Source organism: Phodopus roborovskii, unplaced genomic scaffold, assembly GCF_943737965.1.
Source record: "Phodopus roborovskii unplaced genomic scaffold, PHOROB, whole genome shotgun sequence".
In the NCBI taxonomy this organism is placed as follows: Eukaryota; Metazoa; Chordata; class Mammalia; order Rodentia; family Cricetidae; genus Phodopus; species Phodopus roborovskii.
Genome location: NW_026126588.1, coordinates 17,670,232 through 17,698,227, shown reverse-complemented (window position 1 = coordinate 17,698,227; position 27,996 = coordinate 17,670,232). Strand labels below are relative to the sequence as shown.

The following is a 27,996-nucleotide window of genomic DNA, read 5'->3' as shown; positions in this document are numbered from 1 at the left end:
AGCACATTTAGAGAAAGTGTTGCCAGAAAAGAATCTACAACATGAACATAAATCAAATGTAAATTAAAGCACTCTGAACGAACCATCAGGCTTATCTTTCACACAATGCAAGACTTTTAAACCTGCCCCGGACATGTAGGGTGCTGCTAAGACCCCTTGAAAGTTTATCCACTCTGTATCGATCTCTGTTAGTCTCTACTTTTGGTTTTCTGTTGCGGGGGAGGGTCGCTGGACTGGAACTTACAGTGCTCCTCCTGCCTCAGCCTCTCGGGTACTAAATTTACAGGCATGAGCCACCACACCCCATTTCTGTTGCTCCATGTTCATGTGAGTTTCATGTACCCAGTAATTCAGATGTTGTTCTTGAAACCGTGTGGCACTGCGGCCAGCACCAGAAACAGGACAGAACAAAGTGGAACTCATACATACGTTGGAGTAACCAGACAAGTGAGGGACACCGGCCTGGCACAATAACGATAACATGAAACAAGTCAGCTCAGGGCACAACACAAAGATGCCAAGGAGGTGACAGGTTTATTGGAGGAAAAGGAAACCACCAGATGAGGGAAGCCAGGTTCACTGCTTAAAAACCCAGCGAGGAGTCAACAAGGGCAGAGACAAGGAAGCAGCTGCTGGTCCAGGTGAGGAGGTCATTTTAAGGCAAGCACTGGAAATCCACAGCAGGGCAGGAGGCCAGGGAGAGCAGAGTAGAGAGGCGCTGGCTGTTCTTCACGTTCTAAGAAGAACTAGCAGAAACCATGGGTTTCCCCCAAGGGCTTTAAGTCTCACACTGGAGTGCTCACTATGCTTCAGCTCAGGCTAAGTGTACCTAGAGCTCCCAAAAGTCAAAGACAGAAGGGAACGAAGCACAAAGACCAGAGACCCCAAGACTCTTCCAGGATTGTACCCATGACTCGGATAAGGAAATGAAATACTTCTTTTTAAAAACAATTTATTTATATTACTTTTACTTATGTGTGTACAGGTGTGCTAGTGAATGGCACATGTGTATAGGGTGTGAGTGAATGCCGTGTGTGTGTGTGTGTGTGTGTGTGTGTGTGTGTGTATAAGGATGTCCAGCGATGAGGATCGGATGTCAGATCCTTGGAGCTGGACCTATCCTTATATTTATAACACAAACACGTATACCGTGTGAATACTGCATACACTACTGTGCTGCAGGTTAGGTATCAATGACTGACAAGGAGGGTAAAGTTCACATATGTTCATATAAACACTAGATTTTTTTTTTTTGGTGGGCTTTGCAGACTTGGAACCACTGATACCAAGAGCTACATGTAGACAGGATGGCACCGTTCTGTTTGGAAATGGCTTTTTGAATCTGGAGTGGGGGTCAGGATTTGGGAGAGGAAAGGCAGAGTGATTTAGGAAGTCGGGAGCACTTAGGGATAAGGAAAGCCTAGGTGAGGGCCGAGGAAAGTGTTTGGTAAAAACCAGCCCAAACCCAAGGGGCAACAGGAGATGAGCGAAGAGGGACATCAAACAGCAGAGACACATTCCAACTATGCTGTGTTTTCTCAGGTGACTAAGCATTCATACTCCTCAGTGATGCTTCTCTGAGTATTGAACAGAAGCACAAATCAGATGGGATGCTACAATAGTATAAACTCAAATTCTTTTAGGCAAAAAATGAACAATAAGACTGCCCAGGACTGGGGGTGGATCTCTCTCTCTCTCTCTCTCTCTCTCTCTCTCTCTCTCTCTCTCTCTCTCTCTCTCTCACACACACACACACACACACACACACACACACACACACACACACACACAGGTATGCACAACAATTCTTGTTTTTCCATTTTACTTTTTTTAATTTGGAAAGCTTAACATAATAAGTTGCCTTTTGCACAACTGTATATTAAATTGCTGTAAAAACAGATACTAGCATGTTGGCTTGAAAATGCTTCAGCTCAAGAGGGGACTAGTTTACTAACTCGTCAGTCATCAGGACTAGTGTGACAGACCAGTTGATAGATGTCAGACAGACCGATGGATGGACAGACTGAATGAATACATACGCACACCATCATCCCTTGGGAACCCTCCCACTCTGACTGCTTCCTGCAATTGACAATACCTCTGCATTAATCTTTACAACTATTGGCTAGCACGTACATTTTAATAATCATAATGAGGGACCTGCACCACACATCCCAACAGTTTATCATTTCTTTTGAAAATAGAGATAACAAAGAGATATAAAATATGTCTAAAATGAACACTTCGCAGGTTTCTGGATTAGTTCCATGTACTCGCCCTATCAGTTGGCAGTCCTTCTGTGTTTTTCTAAGCTACACACACTACTTCAGCTTTAATTAAAAGGCCTGTTGCCATAGTTTCCCAGAGAACAGCTCCAGGCATGCTTGAGTCTGTGATTTTCTTGAGGTTTCTAGAGAACCTGTTACTGATATGGCAGTAGCTAGCCACCACTGCCCAATTTTACTTTCCAGTTACTACAGACAGATACACAGCAAGGTGTTTAGGATAATTTAAAGGCATCTAACAACCAGGGACATAACTTAAAATTCAGCACCATTTTGGCACTGTGGTGATGTATGCAGCAGACAGCGGCTTAGACAGACAGCAGACGGAGGGCAGCAACTCTTTACACACATCATCTGCAGCTGTGGAACCCACCAGCGAACTTTTCCATCTGATGCAGTGCGGAAGACACACCGTACTTCCGTACAATACACGTGCCTATCGTTCTGAAATAACAACCATCTACCCCACAAGATCTGACTCAGAAATGTGAATGCTAGAAAATGTTTGGAAGGGAACACCCAGAAAAGATTAAACAGAGGAGATTCATTTTAAGTGATACACGAAGAGTCTTACTACTCAGAACCAAAACTCCATTCCATGGAGTCCTAACTTGCTTTCAGGTGACAGTTACCACCACCTCCCAGGCTCAAAGAGCAAGCTCAAATTGTATTCTGAGTTTGCAATCTTCAAAAATGCAGTACTGATTCTTACCTATTAAGCTTAGCTAGGCAAATGCCAGTCCAGATAGTTCTACTTAAGCTTCACTATCTGTTTTCAAGTGGCTACAAGCTGGGCTGGCCAAGTGATCATTAAATGACATGGGCCATAAGGAAAGATGCCTGGCAAACGGAAGTGCTCAGACAATGGCAGCTTGTATCACTCCCCTGTAACTAGGCCATCTCTGGACAGGATGTAGGGCATGGCAATACCTCACAGTTTTCAGAAGCGATTGATGCCACCCTGCTAACATTCACAGACTCTTTATGGACATCAAAGCACTCAATGACTAACTTTTCCAACTTGAATACTGCTCAAGTCACTTGACTTCTTGTATTCTGTATGGTTTAATCCTCTCTGTCTCCCTTTTCTAGACAAGATGAAGAAATTCTAAAAAGTTTCAGGTCTAGAAGGACCGTATTTCCAGCCTGCCACAGAGAGTAGGCAGAGGAAATGTGAGATGCCATGAGCCTGCTGGATTTGAATTATTCACTAATGAATGAACGTGTGATGTATAAAGAGGTTCTGCTTGTGCCAGTTTTTATGCTGGATGCCTATATGATCTTCTGACCTGATAGGTGTTAACGATGGGGGAAAGATGTTTATTATTTCACTGATACTCAAAGGGGCCTGTGAGGAGAAACGCTGCATGTTCCAGTTTAGCAAAAGAGAATGATCAACATTAAGTGGTTTACCCAAGGTAAGCTAAGGACCTAACCTAAGTTAGGATCCACCTCGAATCTCACATGGTCCCATCACTGTGTGTGGAGAAGGGAGGGTAAGAAACACACCCCACGACAATTTCTATAGCCCCATGCAACTCTTGAATACCAGCATATTCACTATTAGAAGAAACTTTAGGCCTCTGGGCCTAAGCACACCCCACCTCCACCCCGTCCCACCCCACATCCACCATCCAATACAGGATAGGAAGAAGATCTGACTTGGGATTTCAAGCTAGAGACTAGATTAGGGAGACTATGAATTTCTATGTCTCCAAATGTAACAGGTAATTAATACACGGTTATCTACAATGTCACACACCTGAAGCAGAACAGTAACTAAAGGCCAAACTGACCTACCCAAAGGCTTTTCTGAGACAATTTTTTACCTGGTAGAGATGCCTTTTTTAATTTTTTAAATTTATTTGTAGCGTGTGTGCGTGCGTGCGTGCGTGCGTGTGTGTGTGTGTGTGTGTGTGTGTCTGCGCACGCATGAAAGATCAAATTGCAGGGAGTAAGTTCTCTCCTAGCACCACGTGAGATCTGGGGACTAAAATCGGGTGTAGCAGAAACTGCTGGGCCAGCCTACCCAAGCTGCAGTCGCCCCTCCCAGGTGTCCAGGCCAGCCCTCATGAGCATGCGCAGCAGGCACTTCCTCCCTGAGCCAAGCCTGCCTCTATGCCCAGGGACTGTTGATACTCAGAGACACCATTGAGGGAAGAACAACGCAGCAGAGTCAGCGCCTGAGCCAGTGGGACCTTGGGAGGGATAAAGGTAGGCCTGACTTCCTTAATAAGGGATCTGCAGCGCGCTCTGCTACACACTGACTCCCAGTGCTGCATCTTCTCACCCCCTACCCCAAGGGGTGTCCATCCGAGCAGGGTCACCCACAACACTCGGGGTGTAAGGTTGGGCAGCAAATGCCTTCAATTCCTGAGCCACCTCACCAGCTGCAGTTGAGACTTTAAAAGGATCCCAGGGTCTGGTATAGGTAGTAGCTGGTCATAGCAACACAGTACTTGATTCACAAGTATCAGGTTCCACCCTCAACACCCCAAAAGAAAAAGGGAACCTCCAGTCTGCTTTGAGTGAACACGTGTCTTTCCTGCACACTGATGTAAGTAGAGTCACGTAGGGTCTTGCATAGGGTTTCCTGCATGTAGCTGCATTGTTTTGTTCCCTTGGGGTGGGGGATGAGTGTACATTTGTGTATTTGTGGACAAGTGTGTGTGGAGGCCAAAAGTTGGCATTGCTTGCTCTCTTAGGCAGAATTTTCCCAATTTGGCTAGTCTGGGTAGCAGCTTGCCCCTGGGATACTGTGTCCATACCCATCCCAAGCACTGGGAGCACAGGCAGCTGCCGCGCCTACTCTGGTCCTCACACCAGAATGGTTTTATGTACTGAGCATCTTCCAGGCCCTGCTTCAAGTTTCTGAGACTCATCCGTGTTGTGGCATTGACAGCTGTTTACAGCAAGGAGGATTTCAGTCTCTGCAAGTTCCATTCTTCATTATGACCACGCAGTGACGGCTAGCGCTAGCATTTTCCCACGGCACAGCCGCCCAGATGAAGAGCACCCTTCATGCATTCCCTAGCTGTTCACAGACCACCAAAGGTCTGCCCGTTTTAAAATTTCTTTCTTCTCTTCTTAATGAGTTTTGTGAGCTTTTAACTACTGGATACAAGTTTTTTAGTAGATACATAATTACAAAATATTTTCTTACAATCTTATATTTTCTTCTGTGGTCCTTGGGATCAAACTCGGTGCTTACAGATGTTGGCCAAGCCCTATGTCCTCAACCTAATGGTGTTTTTTAAGTGTAAAATTGAACTTTTAACAAATCCCTTTTTGGGTGTGCTTTTTGGTGCACTATCTAAGAAATCTTGGCCTTGTCCAAGATCATGAAATTGTTTTTTCTCTCAAAAAAATCTTAATATGGGTTTACATTCAGTTTATGACTCACCTCAGTTTTCCTTTTCCAATTAAGTGAATTATTGATATTAATTCTTTTTACATATCTGATAGAGTTCTCCGGTGAAAGCCATCTGGGGGTGTTATTATCTTTGTAGGGAGACCTGACTTATCAGTTCAGTTTCTCTACTCTCTGGATATGTCTTCAGATTTCCTTCTGGACATGCTTTGGTGACTCATGTCTTTCTAGAAACTTGTTCCTTTCATCTCATCTGCTCAGTTTGTCAATTTAAGAATATGCTTATACCATTCCTTTTGCTCCTTTGGTTTCTGTGTGGCTGACTATGCTTTCATATCCCAGCTCTGTGTGTGCATCCGTCAGACTGGGGCCTTCGTTTTCCTGTTCTGTCCCGTACTTCTGTGACGTGAACGTGTTCTCATCAGGGCCAAGGGGCGGCACGGCAGAAACAGAAAACATGGTGATGACAGTTGGTCTGTTCTCTTGGGATTAAAAAAAAAAAAAAGAAACTTTTGGGTTTTCTTAGGCTGATGTTAGCATCTGCCTATGGTTTTACTTGAGGCACAGGAATATGGAGAAGAGGAAATGAAGGGTTTCTGCATTTTCTGAGTCTTATAAATAACTCTTTACTTCACCCTCAAGACAGAATTGGGTGTTTCTCTCGGAGTTCAGTACCCATCCCCGGGGTTTAGGCTGCCTTGCTGTACACTGCCTTGGTTTTGGGGATGCTGTAAGTAAAAAAAAAAAAAAAAAAAAAAAAAAAAAAATGGCAAGTTCATGGCCAGGGTATGGTATTTTGGTTTTGAATTTATTACCTTCAATCTATCTGTCAGTGTGAACTTTTTTTTGGAATTCTCCAGTGAATGTTCAAAGCATTCTGCCATCTTGTTCGGTAGCAGAAGTGTTTATCTTCACCTTGTGATAACCAGGCCACCTCCCTACCAAATCAAGTCTATCTGTGAGATGCTGTAGAGGTGCATGCAGCTGCAGAGAACCCAGGCTTCTCCAGATTCCGACTCATCATTACACAAAACGCTCAGGGATCTCACCTCAGTGTGCCTCTCATTCAGAAAGTCCCTTCAACCTCTGGAATCAAGCAGATTGGGATTAAAGAACTCCCTGCAGACTTCGGAGGAAACAATGTGCAGTTTTTTTGTGATTACTGATGAGTTTGCCTAGTATAGCTGAACAGTCACACAAGGAAAAACAAAACAAAACACAAACCTCAACACTCAGAAGGCAGAGGTAGGAGCATCAGACTCAAGGTCATCCTTGGCTACACATGCTTGGACTATATGACAGATTAGAAGTCCCTGGGTGAGAACAAAGGATGGCTGCAAACGTAAGTAATCTTCCTGGAATTATGAAAAATATGACAAAACTGGACACTGTACCTCAATAAAATTGGATGTGTGATGAGGTAAGCATTCATTTTTATTAATTTCTGATATGCAAAATAATGGATTTTACATGTAATAAAAATCTTAAAATGTTAGGTATGAAAATCTTAGTAATCTCTATGTATGTAAAATACACAAAATTAGAATCTTAGTAATTTGTATGTAGAAAACAGAGAATTGGAAAACACTGTCTCCGGGAAAAGTAGGAAAAGGTTGTCAGTGGTAACCCTGCATGTCACGAGGGCTCCTATATGCCCCTTTCATTTCAGATTTCCTCAAGGAAATCCCTTCCTCGTGAAGAAACGCTAGATTTTGTCAAAACCTTTTCTGTGCTTACTTAGGTATTATCTTTTCCCTTGAGTGAATTTATGTCACGGATTATATTTATTGATTTACACATACTGAACGACCCTCGAATCTCTGGAATAAGGCCAATTCTCTTATGGTGTACTGTCTGTTAGATACTTTCTTGAAAACTTTTGTGTCTATATTCAACAGGAGATTTGGTCCCTGATTTTCTTTCTGGTTGTGTCTTTATTTGGGTTTGGTATTGGTATAATATTGCTTCATGAACAGTTAGGTAGTATTTCTTCCCTTTCTCTGTTATGGAATCTTTTGAGAAGGCTTGGTGATGTTCTTCTTTGAAGGTCTGATAAAATCTACCATACATCCATCTGGGTCTGTGTTTTAGTTGGAACATTTTAAATTACTATTTTAATCTCACTGCTTATTATAGATCTTTAAAAACATTTTTTCTCATGCTAATCAATCTTGGTAGGTCATATGTATTTTTGAAATGCATTTATTTCTCTAAACTGTCCAATTATTTTTGGTTGTGAGCCTAGCCTTTAACAGTTGAGCCATCTCTCCAGCCCTGTCCAATTATTTTTATAGTTTCATTGACATCTGTGGTAAGGACTCCCTCTTCATCACTAGTTTCATTAATTTTTTCGTTTGTCAGTTTCTTACCCTGTCTTTTTCCATTTCACTAATTTCTATGCTGACTTTCACGATTTCTGTCTACTGAATTGCTATTAGAGCTTGTTTGTCTTTTACCAGTGACCTAAGATGTACTATTAAGTTATTTATTTGGTAAAACATCTTCAACTAATATTCCACAACACTAGAAGATTGGGAGCACTGTGAAACGCTGTCTTCTGGAAATGACATTGCCCCTGCACTTGTGAAGTCATAACAGGTGCAGTTAACCACAAATATCTACAGAAGATGGACTTGGCCAAGCTTATCACAGCAGTAGACCACTCCCTGGTGCCAAGTTCCTCTTAGTTACTTTTCTTTTTCTTGTGTTTTTTGAGACAGGGTTTCTCTGTGTAGCCCTGGCTATACTGAAGCTCACTATGTAGACCAGGCTGGCCTCCAACTCAGAGATCTTCCTGCCTCTGCTTGGATTAAAGGCATGCAACGCCACTGCCTGTCTTTAGTTACTTTTCTATTGTGATAAAACACCACACCAGGTGTAAGGCAACTTATAAAAGAAAGTATTTCATTTGGGCTTGCATCTTATAATCAAGGATGCTGGAGCAAAGGCATGGTCATAGGAAGAGCTGAGTACTCACGTCCTAATCCACAAGTAAGATGCAGGAAGACTACACTGGGAGTGACATGAGTCTTTTGTAACCTCAATGCCCGTTCCCAGAGACACACCACCTCCAACAAGGGCATGCCTCCTAATACTTCCCAAACAGTCCCATCCCCAGGGGACCAAGCATTCAAACATATGGGTCTACAGGAGCCATTGTCAAACCACCACAAGGGTCAAGGGGTGGTCTGAGTGAGAATAACCTTCATAGGATCATGAATTTGCATGCTTAGTCCCCAGCTGGGGACCCTTTAGGAAGGATTGGGAGGTGTGGCCTTGTTGGAAGAGGTGTGTCACTGGGGTGGGCTTTGAAGCTTCCAAAGACTCATGCCAGTGCACTTTCTGCCTCCTGCTGGTGGCTCAGATGTGAGCTCTCAGGTAGAGCCCTAGCAGCCTGCCTGTCTGCTGTCGTGCTCCCCTCCATGATGATCATGGACTCTAACCTCTGAAACTAGAAGCAAGCCCCCACACTAACCGCCTCCGTCATGGTGTCTCCTCACAGCAACAGAACAGTGGCTAGTAAGACACGTCCTATAGTGAAAAGAACGGCAATAGGCATAGGTATGCAAGCTTCTCTGTGATGGGATGTGGAGTTGCATTGGGTATCTCTTCAGGAATAGTATAGTTGTCCAATGGCTAGGGATGTTGAATATTTTTATTGGCCATTGGTATTTCTTCTTTTACAAATGGTCTGCATCACTAGCACATTTGTTGGGTGGCAATTTGGGTTTTGGGGAATATTTAATCTTTGCAGTTCTTTCTATCTTCTAGATGGTATCTCCTTGTCTGTAGTGTAGCTGACAAAGACTGTGATGATGAATGCTCTTGGCTGTCAACGTGACTACATCTAGGATGAACTACATTCCAGAAATGGAGGAAGGGCACACCTGTGAGATTTTCTACTTGGTTTGAAGTGGGTGAATCAACTTCTAGTCCAGACCTTTGAAGCAGACAGGCACAGGCCTTTAATCCAGATTTCGAGGCAGGAAGATGTACCACCTTGGCCACACCTGTGCTGGGAGCCTGTATAAGGACACTGAAGAGCTCTTTGCTCTTTGCTCGCTTGCCCACACCTTGCTAGCCCATCCACTCCTTCACTGGCATTGCAGCCTACTTATTCAGGGTTCCAGCACACATGGAAGACCAGCTGAGATTTTTTTCAGCCCGTGGGACGGTGCAACTACTGGACTTTCCGTCCACAGCGAGCCATTATTGTGTTAGCAGGACTGCAGCCTTAAGTCAGCCCAATAAAATCCATATGCACAAGACTGATATAAATATATACATACACACACACACATATATGCATACTATATATACACAGAGAGAGAGAGAGAGAGAGATTCATTCCATAAGTTCTGTGACTCTAGTGAACCCTGACTAACACAAAGACTTTGAGAGGAATTTTTGAGGAAGAAACTGAAAAGCTGAGACATAAATTTCAGCTACTTAAACAAAGCCTGGGCAGTAGAAGGGGGCATATTAGAACCAAGAATATTGTTAAATATATACGTAAACAAAAATGTTCTTGTATGTGATAAATACCAGCATTTTACACATGCTACATTAGAATTTGTAATGACACGCCAAACACATTAAGAATATAGATCAGTGGTAAAGCAAGTGCCTAGCATGTATAAGGCTGTAGGTTCAAATTCCAGTACCACCACCATCACACACACACACATACACAAACACACACCACATATACATACACATCCACACACCACACACACACACCTCTACACACATACACACAAACATACACACACACCTACACACACATACACACACACAAACACCTACACACACACACCCCTTAGACAGATGGTATCTGCAGTTAAGACATAATCCAACAATACCAGATCCTTGAACCACAAAGCATGACACCCTTCCAAATCTCAGCTTCCTAGTAAGCAGAAAGGCCAAACCCATATGTGTTCAAGCGCTCACAAGCATAGGCCATGGTTTGTCATTCTTCCTGGAGGTGAGATCTGACTGCTTTGTTATAGCTGCCTGAAAAGAAATCTAAAGTGATTTATTTACTTATTTATTTATTTGCTTCTCTTAGAGGCTCCTGGCAGGCACCCTCCTAAGTGTTCAAATCAAATAGTTTTACCAAAAACTGACTCATTTTCATTGCAGCTGGCCCTCACACACCTATATTCCCAGCTCCATCGGCCTTTACCATCCAGGAGCCCTTTACTCTAGTCAGACGCTGAAGGGTGCCTGGAGGTGCACTGCGCCTGCCCCTGCTGTCTACCACCTACTACCTCAGCATTGCACGTCAGCCTAAGTATCACCCACCCCTCGGAGGACACCTCCAGCCACCCCACGACCTGCCACCTCAATTGGACAATTAGTCCAATCATTCTTTCTCTGCACATCGTTTGTTGTGCCTTTTCCCCTCTCGCCTGGCCCCAATCCAGAAGTCAGAAGCCGTGTTTCACATGCCCGACCAGTGTGGAGCTCTGCCCACTGTAGAAACATTGCCTGGAATGGAACCATGCTGCCACCGAGACGCTAAGAGACGGAGCCTTGATAGAGGTGGCACAGCGTGGCAGAGGAAAAGCTTGTGAGTTCTATTGAGGGTTCTGAACCTCCTTACACACACCCCTTCCAACACACCAACACTTGCTGTCTACCTGACTCTGTTCAGCAATCTGAACCACGTGGGCTCATTCTTCAGTCTCAAGGTTGGACAAATATTCCAACTTTGAATATGCTTTTGCTTAGACACATTAAAAAAAAAAAAAAACGGCTGTTACCTCATTTTAATACTGGGGAGGGCATTTCTGTTTCACACTCAGCGGTTGTTTTGTTATAAGGTAAGAGTTGTGTAAATGGTTGTGCTAAAATGGTAAGATAAGCTCTGTGAACAGGACTAATCTGCTATTTCTACACATGCAATTGCTGCGCGCTTGCATGCCATAGTCTGATGCTGTTACTGCACTGGTGACTCATAGCTGGGAACAGCACAGCAGTTCAGCTACTGTAACAGAAGAAACAGTAGCTGTTAGATTCCGGCAAGCATGCCGGGGTGACTCGGAATACTCTGAGCAAGGCTACTCCACAGCATCTAACACTCCACAGTGTCTAACACAGTGCTTCATAAAGAAACGATCGGTGTGTTTACTTTGAAAGTAACTGGGTCACACTAAATGTACACCATATATGTATACAGTTACTACTCATGACTGCTTACATTAGTATAAATAGTCTAGACCTAGAATGACAGTAAACAAAAAATGTATTTACAACAGTAACTATAAAGGATAGCTCAACAATAAAGCACTATTTTTCCCAACTCAGAAAATAACCTTCTTTTTCTTTTATCACAGTTTTAAAGATATAAACTTACTTTTAAACTGCTCCATAGAACATAAAAGTTATACATATCTACGAGATATATGCACCATGTGCTCTTTACACGTGTGTATTTAAATTGGGTAATTCCTAGTGAAAGATGAAAGTTTAATGAGAAACTACGTAATACTGTTGTTTTGCTGATCATTCTCCAGAGTTTGGAACAGGGACACCTGGGCATCTAATGAGGTCAGAGACTCTGAATAGACCGTATATTTCATCCCGAAGACCTTACATAAACACAGATGAGGGGAGCAAACCACAAACTTGTCTATCCAGTTTTGTAGAAAGTATGCACTAAAAACATTCAACTTAATTTTTCTGTTCCCTTGAGAATTCTGGGCACACTTCTGTCTGGGTTATGAGTGACGCGGGTCAGCACCAAATGGAGACAAAATGTAGTTGTGGCTCTTGTCTTAGCACCCAGTCTCTTACTGGGTGATTCTTCAGGACCTGCTTAATCTGAGTTAACTCTCTTGTTCCCCTTACCTGAAGCAGAAAGAGAAGATATTTCCTGAGATCCTGAAGAAGGGAAAGGACACTCACTCTCCGGTCTTAAACAAACAAGGTGTCCCTTATTCCCCCCAGCTATGAATAGGGATCATTTACCACCATTCACGCCGGGACTCTGGAAGGCATGAGTGTTGTCTTCATTCTCTGAAGGACAGTACAGCAAGGTTCTCCTTTATAGTCGGACAGTGCCCTGACTACTCTCTGAAATTTCCTCCAGAACAGGGCAGTCACCGGCTGACTTTCACTGCAAAAACCTACAGTGACATTTACCTCTGCTCACAGTCTCGGCATAAAACACCGGAGCTCTTCGGGAAAGGCACTTTCGGAGATGCTAGATGGCTAGAAACCAGAAGGTGCACATGGTTTCTAGACTGTCCTACTTCAATGGGAAATCATTTCATAAACACGTGCACACACGCACACACACACACACACACTCACTTCTGCTTAACTGAACCTTTCCAGCTATCATCTCTAAGGTCAGGTAAAATTGTACAGACTTTGCTAGAGGGGCCAATTTCGCTTCCTCATATGCCGTTATTAAAATTTAGAAGCTTGTTAAAAAGCTCATAACTTTGCAAGCGTCTGAAAACAAAGTGCTGGTGGTGATCACAGACCTAAAGCGCCTGATGAACATTCGTATTGCTGACTTCTAGTTCCTCACAAAGAGCTGGCATGGAAGACATGTGCCATTAAACACTGCTAAGGAATCAAAGGACCGTGGCTCCTCAGATTTGGGAGCTGCCTTTGTCTTCAGCGGGGCCTCAACAACATGTTTTTTCCTTAGGACGTATCATTCTGACCATCTTAGACAGGACACCTCGAAATTCCCCGTCCACACTGATTCCTTCCTGGAGGCGCTGAGTGGCAGAAACAATGTCCTCTGCCAGATGAAACAGCAAAATGTTTCCCAAAGTTCATCAATTCCAGTATTCTATCACAGCTTGTTCAGGTTTCAAAGTGAGTCAGCAGATCCTACATCTTGTTTCTCATTTGACCGAGACAGAAATGCTGAAAGTGAATTATCCACTTACTAAGACTGGCATTAGGGGACTTAGCCCACTGTGATTAGGACTTGCCAGGAAATCAAAGCATTGGCTGTGATGACAATATTTAAAAACAGCAGGAATAAATATTCATTGTGTCCACTCTAACTTATTAAATATGCTTCAATCCAAGCAAATGTGGAAGTCTTCCTTAAGGAGAAAACTCTTGGCAGGGATAATGTTCTAAGAAGAAAATATATCCTGTGTTTTGCTTAAGGGGAAATGTTCTGTTTGTGGTAAATATAAGACAGTGATGAAATATGACATTCTTGTGCAGCACAGTCTATGAGTTCCCACATATAAAATGACATTCCTTGCTTAGTCTACCAGGCATAGCCCACCAACAAATTAAGCTCACATTGCATTTTATTTTGTTGGGGGAAAAAAAGAAATTCTAACAGAATCTTTTTGTTAAAATGAGTTCCTTAAATTTCACTAAAAACACCAAGGTAATTTTTTTGTTGTTGTTGTTTTATTTATTTTTTTTTAAGCTCTGGAAAAAGCCAGTTGCTCAAGAGACAGGACAGGCATATCTCTCTCAGTTCAAGGCCAGCCTGATCTACATAGTGAGATACAGGACAACCAGAGTTGCACAGTAAGACCCCCATTTTAAATAAATAAATAAATAAATAAATAAAATTCTGATTTAGAAGCCTGGGAAAGGTAAATAAGCACTGCTAAATTCTAAGCCATGTTCTAAAAATGCATTTTTCCTCTTCTGTGCAGCCCTGAGTTCTATTTGCCCACCAAGAGACTCTTCTCATTCAGCCCATAAATATTTATGAAGAACCCAATCTGGGTTCTGGGGCTGGAGGGTTGGCTTGGCCATTAAAGGCTAAGCTCACAACCAAAAACTTAAGAACCCATTCTGTATGAGTCACTGAGCCAGGCAGTGGTATCACCTGAGACCTAAGCTCTGCCCCCAGGAACTCACGGGCTAACACATAAAGCAAGCAACAAGTATGCACAAAGATTTCAAATGGCACTAGCAAACCTCCAGAACAAGGCCAGGCATTGAACAGACGCTGCCAGACTTCTTAACCAATATAAGCTCAAGATAAAATTTTAGCTCAAAATCCCCAAAGACATGGGGTGTCTCACGACCCCGGGTGTTTAAGCTGAAATGTCTGAGGCCAGTTCACAGTTCTGTGACTCTACTATCATTCATGTGTACGGAGTTGGTGAATCTTTTTCAACTCAGTCCTCTACATCTTAATATTTGTACCCTGTCCACTATTTACTGTTTGTGGCATCTAAATGAATTATTCTACTTAATTAATCTGCTATTCAAAGACTGTTTCACAACAGGTCCAGCTCATGCTATAGTCCATAAACCTGACCTAATTTTCTAAAGACTTCATTACAGACATACCTTGATTTTTACATATTTTCTTTCTTCTCTCTTTTATTTTCTTCCTCCCCCACCCCAGACAGGGTTTCACAATGTAGCAATGTAGCTCTGGCTGTCCTGGAACTTACTATGTAGACCAGGCTGGCCACAAAACTCATAGAGATTCCCCCTGCCTCTGACTCTGAATGTCAGTCGGGGTTAAGGGTGTGTGCCACCACACCTGATAATTTTCAGTCCAAAATGTATCATGGCTACTCAAAACTAAATATCTCCTATGAATGAATTTTTTTTACATAATTTAAAAAACAATTTTCCACATACGGCCCTGCAGGGTACTGCTGGCCCTGTTTTACAGCCCTGCCCCCCCCCAATACATACACACAGCTAGTTAGTATAGAGCTAGATACAGGCCTGCTGACTATTGACAAGTTATTTTCTCACAAACCTCAACTAGCACAGAGTCCTCACTTCCAGGTCACCCGCGGCAGAATCACTCCATATGCAACATAACAACGTTACAATAATACGACAATACAGTTAAGCTTCAATAACCATAATCCAGGATGCAATGAACCCTCCCATTAGCGAGGAAAACAGGAAGTGAAGTAACTTCAGGTAAATAAGGAGCTTCTAGGAGAGGGGACATGCGCAGTCCTCTGCTAAGGTGAATAAGCTGTGTCACAACGCAGCCTGCAGGCCTGGGTATGTGCAGCGCTCCCCCCAAAGAGAGAACACTGCCTTACTATAAGTGAGCATCTGGAAACTACAGCAACGCATGCACTGGGTCAGGCAGAGCTGGTGTCTTGTTCGAACTGCAGCTGGTCCTACTGCTGTCTCCCCCGCTGGCGTGTCCAGTCAGCTACTCTAGAGAGCTATTCTAGCACAAATAATCAGTACAAACTCTCCGTTGTATCTTCATCAACACCGCTATCATGTCCAAAATACTGTCGTGGACAGCTTTCTAAGACGCTAGGAATGTCACCTGGAGCCTCAGCTGGAACGCACGTGGTTCTGCGGTTTGCCCAAGCGCCTGACCTCAGTGCGCACCCAGGAAGTACTTCCACCACAAGACTATAAACTAAACTGATAGCCATTCCCTGACTAAGTTCTCTAAGGCCCTGCTGCACTTTTAGGGGCTGCCCCTCCCACCTCCTGTAAAGCAAACTCCACACACCCACTGGTGAGCGCAAGCGCACACACACACACACACACACACACACACACACACACACACACATCTGTTATACCGCTCAATGGGCTTGACTGTGGAATTGCTTTAAACAAAGCGTGTCAGTTTGGGCTTAGGGTCTGCAGGCTTCCCATTCGGTGGTTCTACTGGCTTCTCCACACGCACATGATTAACACCAGTACCCAGGAAAGCAAGTTACTTCTGACCTTGAGAGCGTGCACTAAATAAATTACCTCAGAGCGAAAGTGATGAGATCTCAGAACAGCATCTGGGGAGAAAAGAGGGGAAAATGAGACCTTCATTAACTCCTTGTTCTCAACCTGCAGAGTTGGGGGTCACTTACCTGGATGCAGGAAAGCACATTCTAGTTGTCTCTCTCTAATTCTGTGGGTGTATTGGGGCGGGGTGGAAGGACTATTGGACCATCTGTCTCTAAGGTGACTTCTCTGCAAGAAGTTCCAGCAAAGTTGGGAGGGGAGCCCCCAAATTATCACGCCTTACTTTTTCTTAATCCCCGAGCTCTAGCAAAAGCTATGTAAAGGGAAGAATGCCTCAGCCCAGGATTCCACAACAATTACCTTCTGGGCTAAAAATTTAGCAAACTGACCCTAAGAATTGGGGTCTGATTCTTCCTCCCAGGACCTCGGAATCCCCGTGGTTACCCAAACCTGGTGATGTGAGGACGGACTTGAGGGCAAAAGGCCAGGGCGCGTTAAATTAATAAGCGCTCGTAGCTTGAGGAGCGGGCAATGAAGGGGACACGGGGTCGGCAGAGGAGGCTTCAGCCTCGCTTCTGCCCAGCGGAGCCCGGCGGCGGCGGGTCTCACCTCTGCTTCTGGAACGACCCGAAAAGACCGATTTCATCGGATGCCTCCCTTTCTGGAGCTTGCGGTGCCAGCAGCAGAAGAAAACGATGGTGGCGATGGTCCCCAGCAGAAGCAACAAGAGGAAGAGAGCACACTGGATGCTGTAGGGTCTCAGCAACACGAGGAAAGCCGCGGCGATCATGGTGCGGGCGAGGCGGGGGGCCGTGCGGCGCGGGGCAGAGGCGGCGGAGCGCGCGGGGCTCGGGGCGCGGGGCGCGGGGGGCGGCGGCGGCCACGGGCGGGCGGGCGAGCGCAGCTCAGCGCGTCAAGCCCGGCGCTCGCGGTCCCGCGCGCGGCCCAGTGGCTGCACACCCCGCGCCGGCCCCGGAACGACTGCTGGAGAGCAGCGGGCAGTTCTCGCCATGACTCAGCACGCGGCGCGCCGGCGGCAGCCGCGCCCCTCCCTCCGCGGCCGCTCCAGCCCGTGCGCGGCCCTCGGGCTCGGCCCCGCCCGGGACGCAGCCGGCCGTGAGCATCGTCGGGTGGCCGCCTCGGGCCTCGGCATCCCGAAGCCCGGAGCACGTGGGGCGGGGCGGGGCGCGGCGGGCGGGGGGCTCGCTGGCTGACGTCACGGGCTGCGGCGGCGCGGCCGCGCGCACATGGCTGCAGCCGGGACCGAGCGGCGCGCCCTCCCGCAGGCCGGCTCGGTGCGCGCGCGCGGCCCGCCAGGCCACGCGCCAGGCGGCGGTGCGCGGGACCCTCCCCTCCCCGCACCCCCCCCCCCGAGCTTCGCCTCTGCAGCCTCGGTGGACCGACTGCTGGAGGCCGACGTCAGGGGGCGCCAAGGAGCCGGGGGGGACCCGGGCTCCCGCCTGGAGGCTGGGGCTCCGAGGATGCGGCAGGGTGAGCTATTTGGTTTGGGGGGCGGGGGTAGTCCGTGCGCACTGAGGGCGCCAGCACCTGGAAGGGCCGCCGCCAAGCAGGTCCCATCTAGCAGCAAGCAGCGCTTGGGAGAGGCACGCCGGGGTCTGCAGGCATGCACTGTCCCACCCCCAGACTTGGTGCTGATTCGCAGCCCAGACAGGAGCCCTTGGGTCCTCTTTATACCTGATACCTGGGGCTGGCGGTAAAAAAAAAAAAAAAAAAAAAAAAAAAAAACCTGATTCATTTAGCGTCTTTGTAGGGAGAGGGGATTTTTTTAGATGTGAGCATCCAACCGATGAAGGAAGTTGGTGATTGATTGATTGATTGGCCTGTAAATACTGCAGCAGAAAAATTTAGGTACTATTAGCCAATGGTGATCTGCCTGTCACACTTAGGCATACGATCATCCTTCTCCCCTTTGGCATCCCCCACCCCCGCCGCCGCCCCTTACATTCCGTTATAATCCGCAAAAACTATATCGTAGTCGTCTGCTGGATTCTTGACAGGGGTCGCTGGTCCAGTGCCAAGAAAGCAAGGCGTGAGCGCTGCGGTGTGCCGGGCGAGGAACCCGACGCTGCAGCAGCCTGCAGCGTGTTGCGGCCTTGGCGGGCCAGTGCAGTACTCTGCCCTGCTGCCCCTAAGGCATGCTGGCTTTCCTTCTGTGGGGCTGAGTGATTTGTTTCGTTTCATGTACTCGCATAAGAATAAAAAACCCAAAACCATGCAATTACGTGATAGACGACAAAGGATACATTACTACATTTGTGTCGTGCTTTTGGTAAGAACTTGGAGACTAAATAACTCGTAAAATTCTGAAAGTCGATTGAAGAGAATGCTTGTATTGTTTTCTGACCCTATAAAACCAGTTTGCAGTTCTGCTTAGCCATTAGCTGCTGTTAAGGTCGGTGATAACTTACCAAGCGTGAGCATGAAAAGAAATGCAGAAAGATGTTGCTTAGTCCTAACGTCAGAGTCGTAAAGTATGGAAAGCAGTGGGTATGTGGTCTTATTTGCATGCTGGTTTCCTGAAACAAATACAGATTGATATGTAACTCACTCACTTGTTTGGGGTTGAGAATAGGAGGGACCTTGCTTTCAGGCACCAAGTAAGGTGGACTCTGGAATGTCAGGCTGCAAACCAGGCTTCACAGGTCCCTGGCAGTCAGAAAAGCTGCCTAGAAGCTCTGCACCATGAGCTGAAGGATTCCTGATACTGTAACCCACTGCAGTAAGAAACTGTAGTTCCATGCCCTATGCAGGGGTTATAGAAAAGAAGCCTGAGGGCTTGTAAAGTGTGGCACTCCGGGAAAGGAAGAATTCACCAGCTGAGCAGGGGCATGATAGAGTCATTTTAAACTGTATTGGAGAAACACTCTGCAAACAGTGGGTAGAAATAACCAATGCTGCAATTTACGAAGGTCATCCTTTTGTTTCTCACTGGCCAAAGCTCGTAGTAAGCTGAAATGGCATGAATATCTTTGCATGATGCATGGAAACATGTCTGAGACTGTAAACACAGCAAAGTAATCAATTTGCCCCCAAATTCTGCATTTTTAACCACAAAAAGCAAGTAAATAGCAATATGGTTCTCTGGGCTATACTTTGGTGCAATAACTATCACCCTGAGCCTTGCTGCAGCCATTTACAAGTTTCAATTGCACATAAGAGCATCGTTTACCTTCCTCCTCAGGCGCATGTTTCACTAGCATGCAGTAGGGTTTATACATACTTCTTTTTCTATGTATCTACTTCTTTGTCTGGGTACTCTTAAGGATACATACAATAAACAAGCCAAGTCCTTGAAAGAATTTAGTCTATGAGTCCATTAATTTCTGATTTGTTGCTAATTTATCATCTCCTTTCCAAATAGTGGCATGTTAGTAATTTTTTTTTTGATTGTTTTTGGTTTTTGGTTTTTTTGTTTAGTTTGTTTTTTTTTTTTTTCCTCTGTGTTTGTGTGGTACCCAGTACATCCTGGAGTTCAATATATATTAAATTAGCCAATTTGTCCTTTGGGGAAATTAATTTAGTAGTATTTATGGCTTCTCTTCCTGCTGTGTTCTCATTTAAAAGAGAATAATTGATGTCATATAAAAGTCATAAATTTAAGATTAAAGGTAAGGGTGGAAAGAGAGTGCTCGTGACACAAATCTGTCATACCAAGAAATGAAAAAAATCACAATGGAAATGTTGTAATTTATCGCTTTTATGACAGAGAATTACCACTGTAATCCCAGAGGGCAGGGAGGTAAGGAGAAAATAGTTGGCAGATGTGATCCACTGCATAGCCCTTCTTGTCTTTGGAATCTCCACCACATTAAAAATAAACACAATGATCCAAAAAGAAAGTCAGGTATTAACTTTATTTAGAGTAAAGTCAGATTAAAAACCATTGCTTAGACCCAAAACCAAATGGAGCACATTTTCCCTGTTCTCCAAATCAGTGTTCCCACCCCCATCACAGCTAAGAAAAGATCTCACTAGCAGTAGAGCAGGCAAAAGCAACCTATATAACTTCCTGCATAGGAACCAGAGTCTGAGACCGTGAGGCTTTCCTGTCTATAATGTACACACTAAGTGGACAGGAGACAGGGCGTGTATGAGAAGGGGGCTTTATTAACTTTTACTAGCTAGCAGGCTGTGGTGGTTACTCTTTTTGTTTTGTTTTTATTTTTAGAGACAGGGTCTCTCTGTGTAGCCCTGTGTGTCCTGGAACTAACTCTGTCTACCAGACTGGCCTCGAACTCACAGAGATCTGCCTGCCTCTGCCTCTCAAAGGCATGCCTCACCACACCTGGCTTGTGATGATTAATCTTAATTGACAAATTATCAGTTTCATCAAACAGAGAGGTGCCTAAGAGATTAACAAAGCACACCCCAAGATTTGTTTGTGGTAACATTTTCAGAGGGGATTGAGTGAGCAGAGCAGAGAGACTCACCATGTAATCCATGTGGGGAGGATCATCCCATAGACTAGAAAGCCAGGTAGCAGAAAAGGGGAATAAAAAAAAAAACACAGCATGGGCATACTTAATATTCTGTCTCTTTCTTCCTCTCCCCCCCCCCCGCCCTCTGTGTGTGTGTGTGTGTGTGTGTGTGTGTGTGTGTGTGTGTGTGTGTGTGCATGCCTTTCAGCTGCCATAATGTCAGCTGTTTACTTTATGTCCCATTATGGACTGAAACCTTTGAAAACACAAGCCCCCAAGGCAAATCTTTTCTCCTTTAATTTGCTCAAGTGTGTCACAGCAATGGAAATCCAACTAATAACCAGTCCTTCCTCAGTTTAAGAGTAAGTTAGGGATCCTAGAGAAATTAATCAGTCTGTAAAGTGATTATCTTGCAATCGTGAGGACTCATGTCAAAAACCAAAAACAAATAAAAAAACAACAAGCCAGCATGTTTGTAATCCCAGCGTTGAGGAGGTGGGTCCTGGGTCCTAGCCAGACAGCCTAACCTACATTGGAGTCACAGAAAGAGTGACCCTTTCTCAAAGAAAAAAAAGAAAGAAAGAAAGAATTGCCACTGTGGTGTGACGCCTCAGGTTGTCCTTGGGGGTCCCCACTCAAAGGCACACATTTTTTTCTAACCCTACCAGTAAGTAAGTGGCTTTAATAAAGCAGAGACATCTTATATATTATTGCCCTAGAGTTTATAGGTGTGGTACAATTTCCTAATTAAAAGGTCAGGAAGAAATAGCAGGAGGAAACAAAGTTTCCAGCCCAAGCTGTGTAGAGAGAAAATAAGGGAAGGTGACTCAGATTCTGAGCCACCATGGAAACAATGAATGTTGAAGGAAGAACTAGGGTAACCAAGTGTAACAAGCCAGCAAGACCATGCAAATGTGGGTAGAGAAGTCCCGGATGTGGGAGAGCCATCATCAAACAGATCATAGAAATGCAAGAAGTGACTAAAGAAGAGAGGTCCGAGAAAGGGGAGTTAGGCTTGTTTGTGGTTGTCTACAGCACAAGGCAGGACTGCCCAGTCAGGAGGGTCCCGGCCCAGTGGCTTCCTGGGGGAGACATTCAAAGAAGGTAAAGAGAGAAAGCCCTGAGGATTGGGGAGGGGAAACCTCAGGAGATACTCTGGGGGACTGAGTGGGCATGATAGGGGAGGCTAAACCACACAGAAATGGGTTACAGAGGGAATAAGGTAAAAGGGGATCCCCAGAGACACCACCCACAATCTTTGGAGAAATTTGACTGAAGGAAACAAAGATAAAGGCAATGGAAGTCTAAGTAAAGTCCAGTGGGCCTACTTTTACCTAGATCAGTGGTCCTCAACCTGTGAGGTGAAATGACCCTTTCACAGGGTCATCTAAGAAAACACAGATATTTGCAATTCATAACAGTAACAAAATTGCATTATAAAGTAGCAACGAAAATAATTTTATGGTTGAGGGGGTCACCATAACATGAGGAATTTTTGTATTAGCATCAGGAAGGTGGAGAAGCACTAATCTGGATGGAAGTTCCTAGAAACTTGCATGAAGGATCGTGTTTGTTTGTTTGCTTGTTTCCCTTTGCTGCGGTAGAACGCTCTGTCAGAAGGAACGTTGGGGATAAGGGTTTATTTCAGCTTTCAGTTCAAAGTTCCAGTTCATCCAAGCAGGGAAGCCACAGCAGAGCTTGAGGAGGCTTCAGGCCACACTGCACCCACAGTCAGAAGCAAAGAATGTTAAGTGCAGGGCCAGCTCCCTCTTTTCCTTTTATTCCGTGTGAGACCCCGCCCATGAGACAGTGAAGACCACCTTTCACACTGCAGAGTTAACGCTGAACCTGACGAGGTAGGGTGCCTCCCTGTCCATGGGGTTCCTTCCCAGCAACCCTTTTAAGGAAAGATGGGTGAGAGGAATAAAAGAGGATAATGAAGGGTGAAAATTACCAAAATACATCATATGCATGTATGGCATTGTCATCATTAAATAAAAATTTAAAAGACATGGGGACTTACCTTCTACCTTTGAGGGACAGCTGATGGCAATAGCAATAGGTTGTGTGGTTAGGGAATCTCTTGGACAACCCTGACCTCACTATTGATGCAGACACAACACACTTCAGACTTAGGGCCCTGGAGCCAGAACTGACTTGAAAGGCCCCTCCCTGAGGACCAGCTGTTATGGTACCAGAAGGCACCGTGCAGGCTTCCAAAGGCAGGAAGCAACAGACAGTCCTACCCAGCTATGAGAGCTATGACCAGCCGGCACCAAAACCCTAAGAATGCAGTAGTTGATGGGAGATGTCATTCCGTAAATGACACATGCCTTACCAGCAACTCACAGCTCTGTGGTTGGCCTTAAGCCCCACTTAAGGAGGAAATCGTGCCTGGTACTGGAAACTTCTCAAGGCCAGTGAAGTCATGGGTCTTGGAGAAGAGTCTCTAACCACCAGTTTGTGGAATCAGCATATTCCCTAGCTACAGTCTAAACATTTGTCCTTCCGCCCACAGATAGGTTTAATACTCACCCCTCACCAAGGAAACTTCTCTTTGCAACAGACAGAGGCCACTACAGAAAACCACAACCAATCAAAATACAGAGTCTTGGAGCCTAGTCCCAATGGGTGCATTTACGAAACACTCCTGCACCTGAGGCTCGAGGGATGTTGCAGGAGAGGGGATGGGAAAGACTGTAAAAGCCAGAGGATCAGGAAGTTTTCCGTGACTGTGTATTTCACGGAAACTACACCCATATTAGAAACTACACCCATAAAGTCTCAACAGCGGGAATGCCTACACGTGATCTGAACAAGGACAACAGGCATGCCAAGGGCATGGGGAAGGCCCATGAGGCCCTGTAGAAATAACTGCTGAGAGTTGGGAGGGGAGGCCTTCCCCAGGGAAGGACAACCAGTCAGATATCCAGTACCAAACAGCTGGCCCTACCAACATAAATACAAGTAACACTGCACGAGCCGAGCAGATTGTATATAGGAATGTGTATGTATGTGCATACATATATACATGTATGTAATGATAATTAATGAAAAAAGAGGCTATGAATTTGAGTGAGAGCAAGGAGGGGTGCGTGGGAGGGTTAGGTTGGAGGAAAGGAAAGGGGAAATGACGTAATTACAATCTCAAATATAAAGGAAAAAAGTAAGAGGGCGGGTAAGATTGGCTACGCGGGTGAAGTGCTTGCCCGTGTGACCCGAATTCAACCCTCAGAGTCAACATAAAATAGAAAGTGAGAGCTGTCCCCACAGCTCTTTCCTCTGAGCACACGTGCAACATGCTCTGTCCGCACCCACACATGTATACATCATGCACACAAGTGTGCACACAACAACATAGTAATAGAAAGACATGGTGGCTGGTAAGAGCACAGACTGCTCTTTCAAAGGACATGAGTTCAATTTCTAGTAGCTCATAACCACTTGTAACTCTAGCTCCAGGACAGATTAGGTGCCTCTGACTTCCAAGGGCACCTGGACTCATGCTCACACAGAGACACAAATATACACACAATTTAAAAATAAAATCTTAAAAACAAATGATGAGCCAGGCTGCGGTGGCGCACGCCTTTAATCACAGCACTTGAGAGCCAGAGGCAGGCGGATCTATGAGTTCTCGTCTGTAGAGCTACTTAGTTCCAGGATAGCCAGGGCTACACAGAGAAACCCTGTCTTGAAAAACAAACAAACAAATAATAATATGGGATACTTTGGAGTATAGTCAAGACTTGTAAATTACCCAGTTGGTAATCATAAAAGAACAAACAAAAATGCATAAGAATTACTCTAGCTAGCAGTATATATTCATAAACCATATTGGACAAGTAGTCTACTTGCTCTTGGGTAAAGTATCTTTCATATGCTTCTGGTGAGAGGCAAAGAAGCTACGTCATTGAGAAGAATCTAATTGGAATAGTGTAATCTTGACTATTTGGTGATTTCCAGTCACCAGAATCAGGATTGTGAAACAGCTCACATTTGATGGGAGTTTGAGAAGAGAAAAGGGCTGTCATTTCCAGCAATATCAAATGTTATTTTTAGCAAACATGCCCTCAAAAGGACTTCTTACATATATTACCATAATAAAAACATTTAAAATAACATAAAGGCATTATCATAAGAGAAAATGTTTCTAATAAAATTGCTACAAATTGTACTTTTTTGGGGGGAAAGGGTTTCAAATTGTACTTTTAACAGCATCAAGATCCATAATAACACTGGGGGGGGGGATGGTGTCTGAGCTTACAGAGTTCAAACAAATGTCCAAAGTTTGGTAACTTAAGAACACCAGAATACTGGAATCCATCTATACTATAATACTCCAAAGACACTTTTGAGGAAGTAATTATTATCCACGAGAAACCAGAACTCACTTATGTAGCTTCCACATTGCACAGAGAATTGAGTCATGCAGCAAAATACTGAATCATTTGGCCAGATAATTTATACACAGTTGTAGGAACTGCTGGTGGGGTGGGAATCTTTAAGAGCTTTTCATAAATTGAATCATGAAGCTTTTAGAGTCATAAATCATAGAGTTCATTATTATTCAGCTGGTGTAAAATACCTCTACGATTTCTAAGAATGTGCAATTTTCAAAGACAGCTTGAACACTGAAATTATTTCCTGGGTAGGTTCAAGGTGAGGCTTGTCATATGATTTCTGGCATTCCAACAGTAGGTAAGTAAATAGATAGATAGATAGATAGATAGATAGATAGATAGATAGATAGATAGATAGATAGAATTTTGCAATACTGGGGATTGAACTCAGGTCCTTGCCATGCTAGGTGAGCACATTACCACTGTGTAGCTCTAGCTGGCCTGGAACTCAATATGTAGACCAGCATGACTTTCAATTTGCAGAGATCTACTTCTCTCTGCCTCCCAAGTCCCGGGATTAAAATTACATACCACCATGCCTGGCTCTGACATTAATAAATGAAACACAAAAAAGAAAAGGTAAAACGATCACAGTTGCATAATAAATGTTATAAATAAATAAAATATTGGCTAGTATTAGTTAATTCAATTTAATATCTTCCTGGTAATAAAGCTACAGCCACCTTGAAGAGATTATTCCTATTTTGTAATCTTTAGGACTTAAACATTAATTTTAAAATTTATTTTCTGCATTAAATATTTTATGCTATTGCATCAATTTTGTTCATCCCTGAAAGAATAGTATCACTCAAAAGGGAAGAAATACTGTGTACCAAGAAAACTAAGTAAGTAACTAGTGATTGTTGAAATGCTTTTCAGGAACACATGGATTCAGGGGTTTTGAAATTATCCTAGTGTAAGACTACCCCAAGAATCCTCAGGAACAGAAAGAAAAGTGCATTAAGACGTCTGTATAACCCTGGATACTTTGTGGAGTAAATAGGATAACAAACAGCAAACATACTATTTTAGAATGTAGAAGAGTTTACATTTGAAAACCTACAGCGTTGGCAGCCCCAACTCTACCGTAGCTTTACCGTAGGAGTTCTCAGATTGGATTCCATAGTGGAGTTTCTAGGGATCTGAGTTTATATGGGAAAAAAAAAAAAAAATCTCAACTCCACCTACTCATGATTTCCAGCCTTCCACCAGAGACAGAATGCCATGGCTTATACATATGTCCCTTTCTGAAGTGCGTGTTGAAATTTTATTGCTATTATGGAGTATTGGGAGGTAAAAATCTTTAAGTAGTGAAGTTAATGCCCCGTCTTAAAAATGGGGTATAAACGGGCAAGGCTTATTCTTCTTTCCCTCTCTTCTTCTGCCTTGAGATGAGGCAGCGAGAGGGCTCTATTCACATACTGACACTTCTCATACTCCAGAAGTCTGAGTGAGTGTGTGTTTGTGTGTTTGTACACATACAGATAGATGATAGATAGATAGATAGATAGATAGATAGATAGATAGATAGATAGATAGATAGAATTTTGCAGTACTGGGATTTGAACTCAGGACCTTGCCACGCTAGGTGAGGACATTACCACTGAGTTATGGCTGCAGCCCAAGCCAATACAGTTCTGTTCACTCTAAAGGACAAGGCCTGTGCTTTTGTTACAGCATCACAGAATATACTCCCTTGAGATGCTGCTCGGGCATCCTTGTAGGCCTTAGTTCTTGCTCCCTGTCATATGCTCTGGACGCCAGGCTTCGGTATTTCATCAACGTAACTACACTCTGTCACAGCTTTTGTCATGAGACTTTTTACTTCAGTGTGTGACTGTCAAACCCCAGATTTTCAGGTCTAGTATCCTGAGGAACCTTTATCTCTCAGCCTTACAAGTTCTGTTTCCTCCAAGTTCCCTCCTGCCTGTCTAACTAGTGAAGAGTGGACACAATGTTCATTCCTACCGTCAGTGAAGAAGGGACATAGTGCTCCTGCGTTTGACTCATTGTCCCTTAAGGGCCTCATGATGACTCCTCGGGGCCTAGTAGCTGCTTGCTGTCCTTTGCAAAATCCCACGGCCATCTGTGGTGAGATGATAATCTACCTTGAGAGAAATCTGCAGGGCTGCAGTTCCTGTCCCAGACTTCCTGTGGACCTCTGGCCTGGTAAGCTAGTCTCAGTCAGCTGGGGCACAGTGGAGCATTCTTGGAATCCCACCACTCAGAGGATGGGACGGACCGGCTTAGGTTGTGAAATGTAGATCAGGTTAGCCCCAGTTGTCAAGTTGAGTAGATTTGGAATTGCCTGGAGGACACATCTCCAGGTGTGTTTATCAGGGTATTTCCGAAGAGGTTTAACAGAGACGAAAGGTCTGAACACAAGGCTCCAAGACTGAATGCATACGGAAAAGGGAGGCCAGATGAACACCAACGTTTGTCCTCCCGTGTCCTGGCCTCACACTCCTCCCGCCAGGTCTTCATCAGGATGGACTGCATGCACTCAAACTGAGCCAAAATAAACCCTTCCTGAGGTCGAATTTTTCAGGTGTTTTTGTCACAGCAGTAAGGTGGCTGGCAGAGGCACGGGACAGCGTGCCCCAGTCTCCTCCAGTCAGCATCAAGATTGCTAGCCTGACACAGACATCCGGCTTATTTGCGATCATAGATAATGCTTACCGTGTGCTTGGGCTTCTGCTTAACGCTTTACATACTTAATTATTCTGTCCACACAGCAACCATGGGTTAGCGCCACACTTACCTTACACGAGTACCCTAGAGCTTAAGATGTAAGGGATCTGCCCCCGCCCAAGCCA

The 27,996-nt window shown here is 44.6% G+C and overlaps 2 protein-coding genes across 3 annotated transcripts in view; one reads left to right on the top strand and one right to left on the bottom strand.

The window, feature by feature from the left end:
- Positions 1–17,147, bottom strand: part of Dst (dystonin) — a 348,777-nt gene extending 331,630 nt beyond the window's left edge. The window contains exons 1-2 of the mRNA XM_051204361.1: positions 16,948–17,147; positions 16,354–16,388 (exon numbers count right to left, since the gene is read on the bottom strand). Coding sequence (XP_051060318.1) covers positions 16,354–16,388; positions 16,948–17,128 — 216 coding nt within the window. The 5' untranslated portion in view covers positions 17,129–17,147. The remainder of the gene's footprint in view (positions 1–16,353; positions 16,389–16,947) is intronic.
- Positions 16,985–27,996, top strand: part of Bend6 (BEN domain containing 6) — a 36,199-nt gene continuing 25,187 nt past the window's right edge. The window contains exon 1 of one of the 2 annotated variants that reach the window (XM_051204372.1): positions 16,985–17,129. The gene's annotated coding sequence lies outside the window, so the exon portion shown is untranslated. Of the gene's footprint in view, positions 17,130–17,703; positions 17,830–27,996 lie in introns of those variants that run through there. The other variant, XM_051204373.1, reaches the window with a different exon arrangement.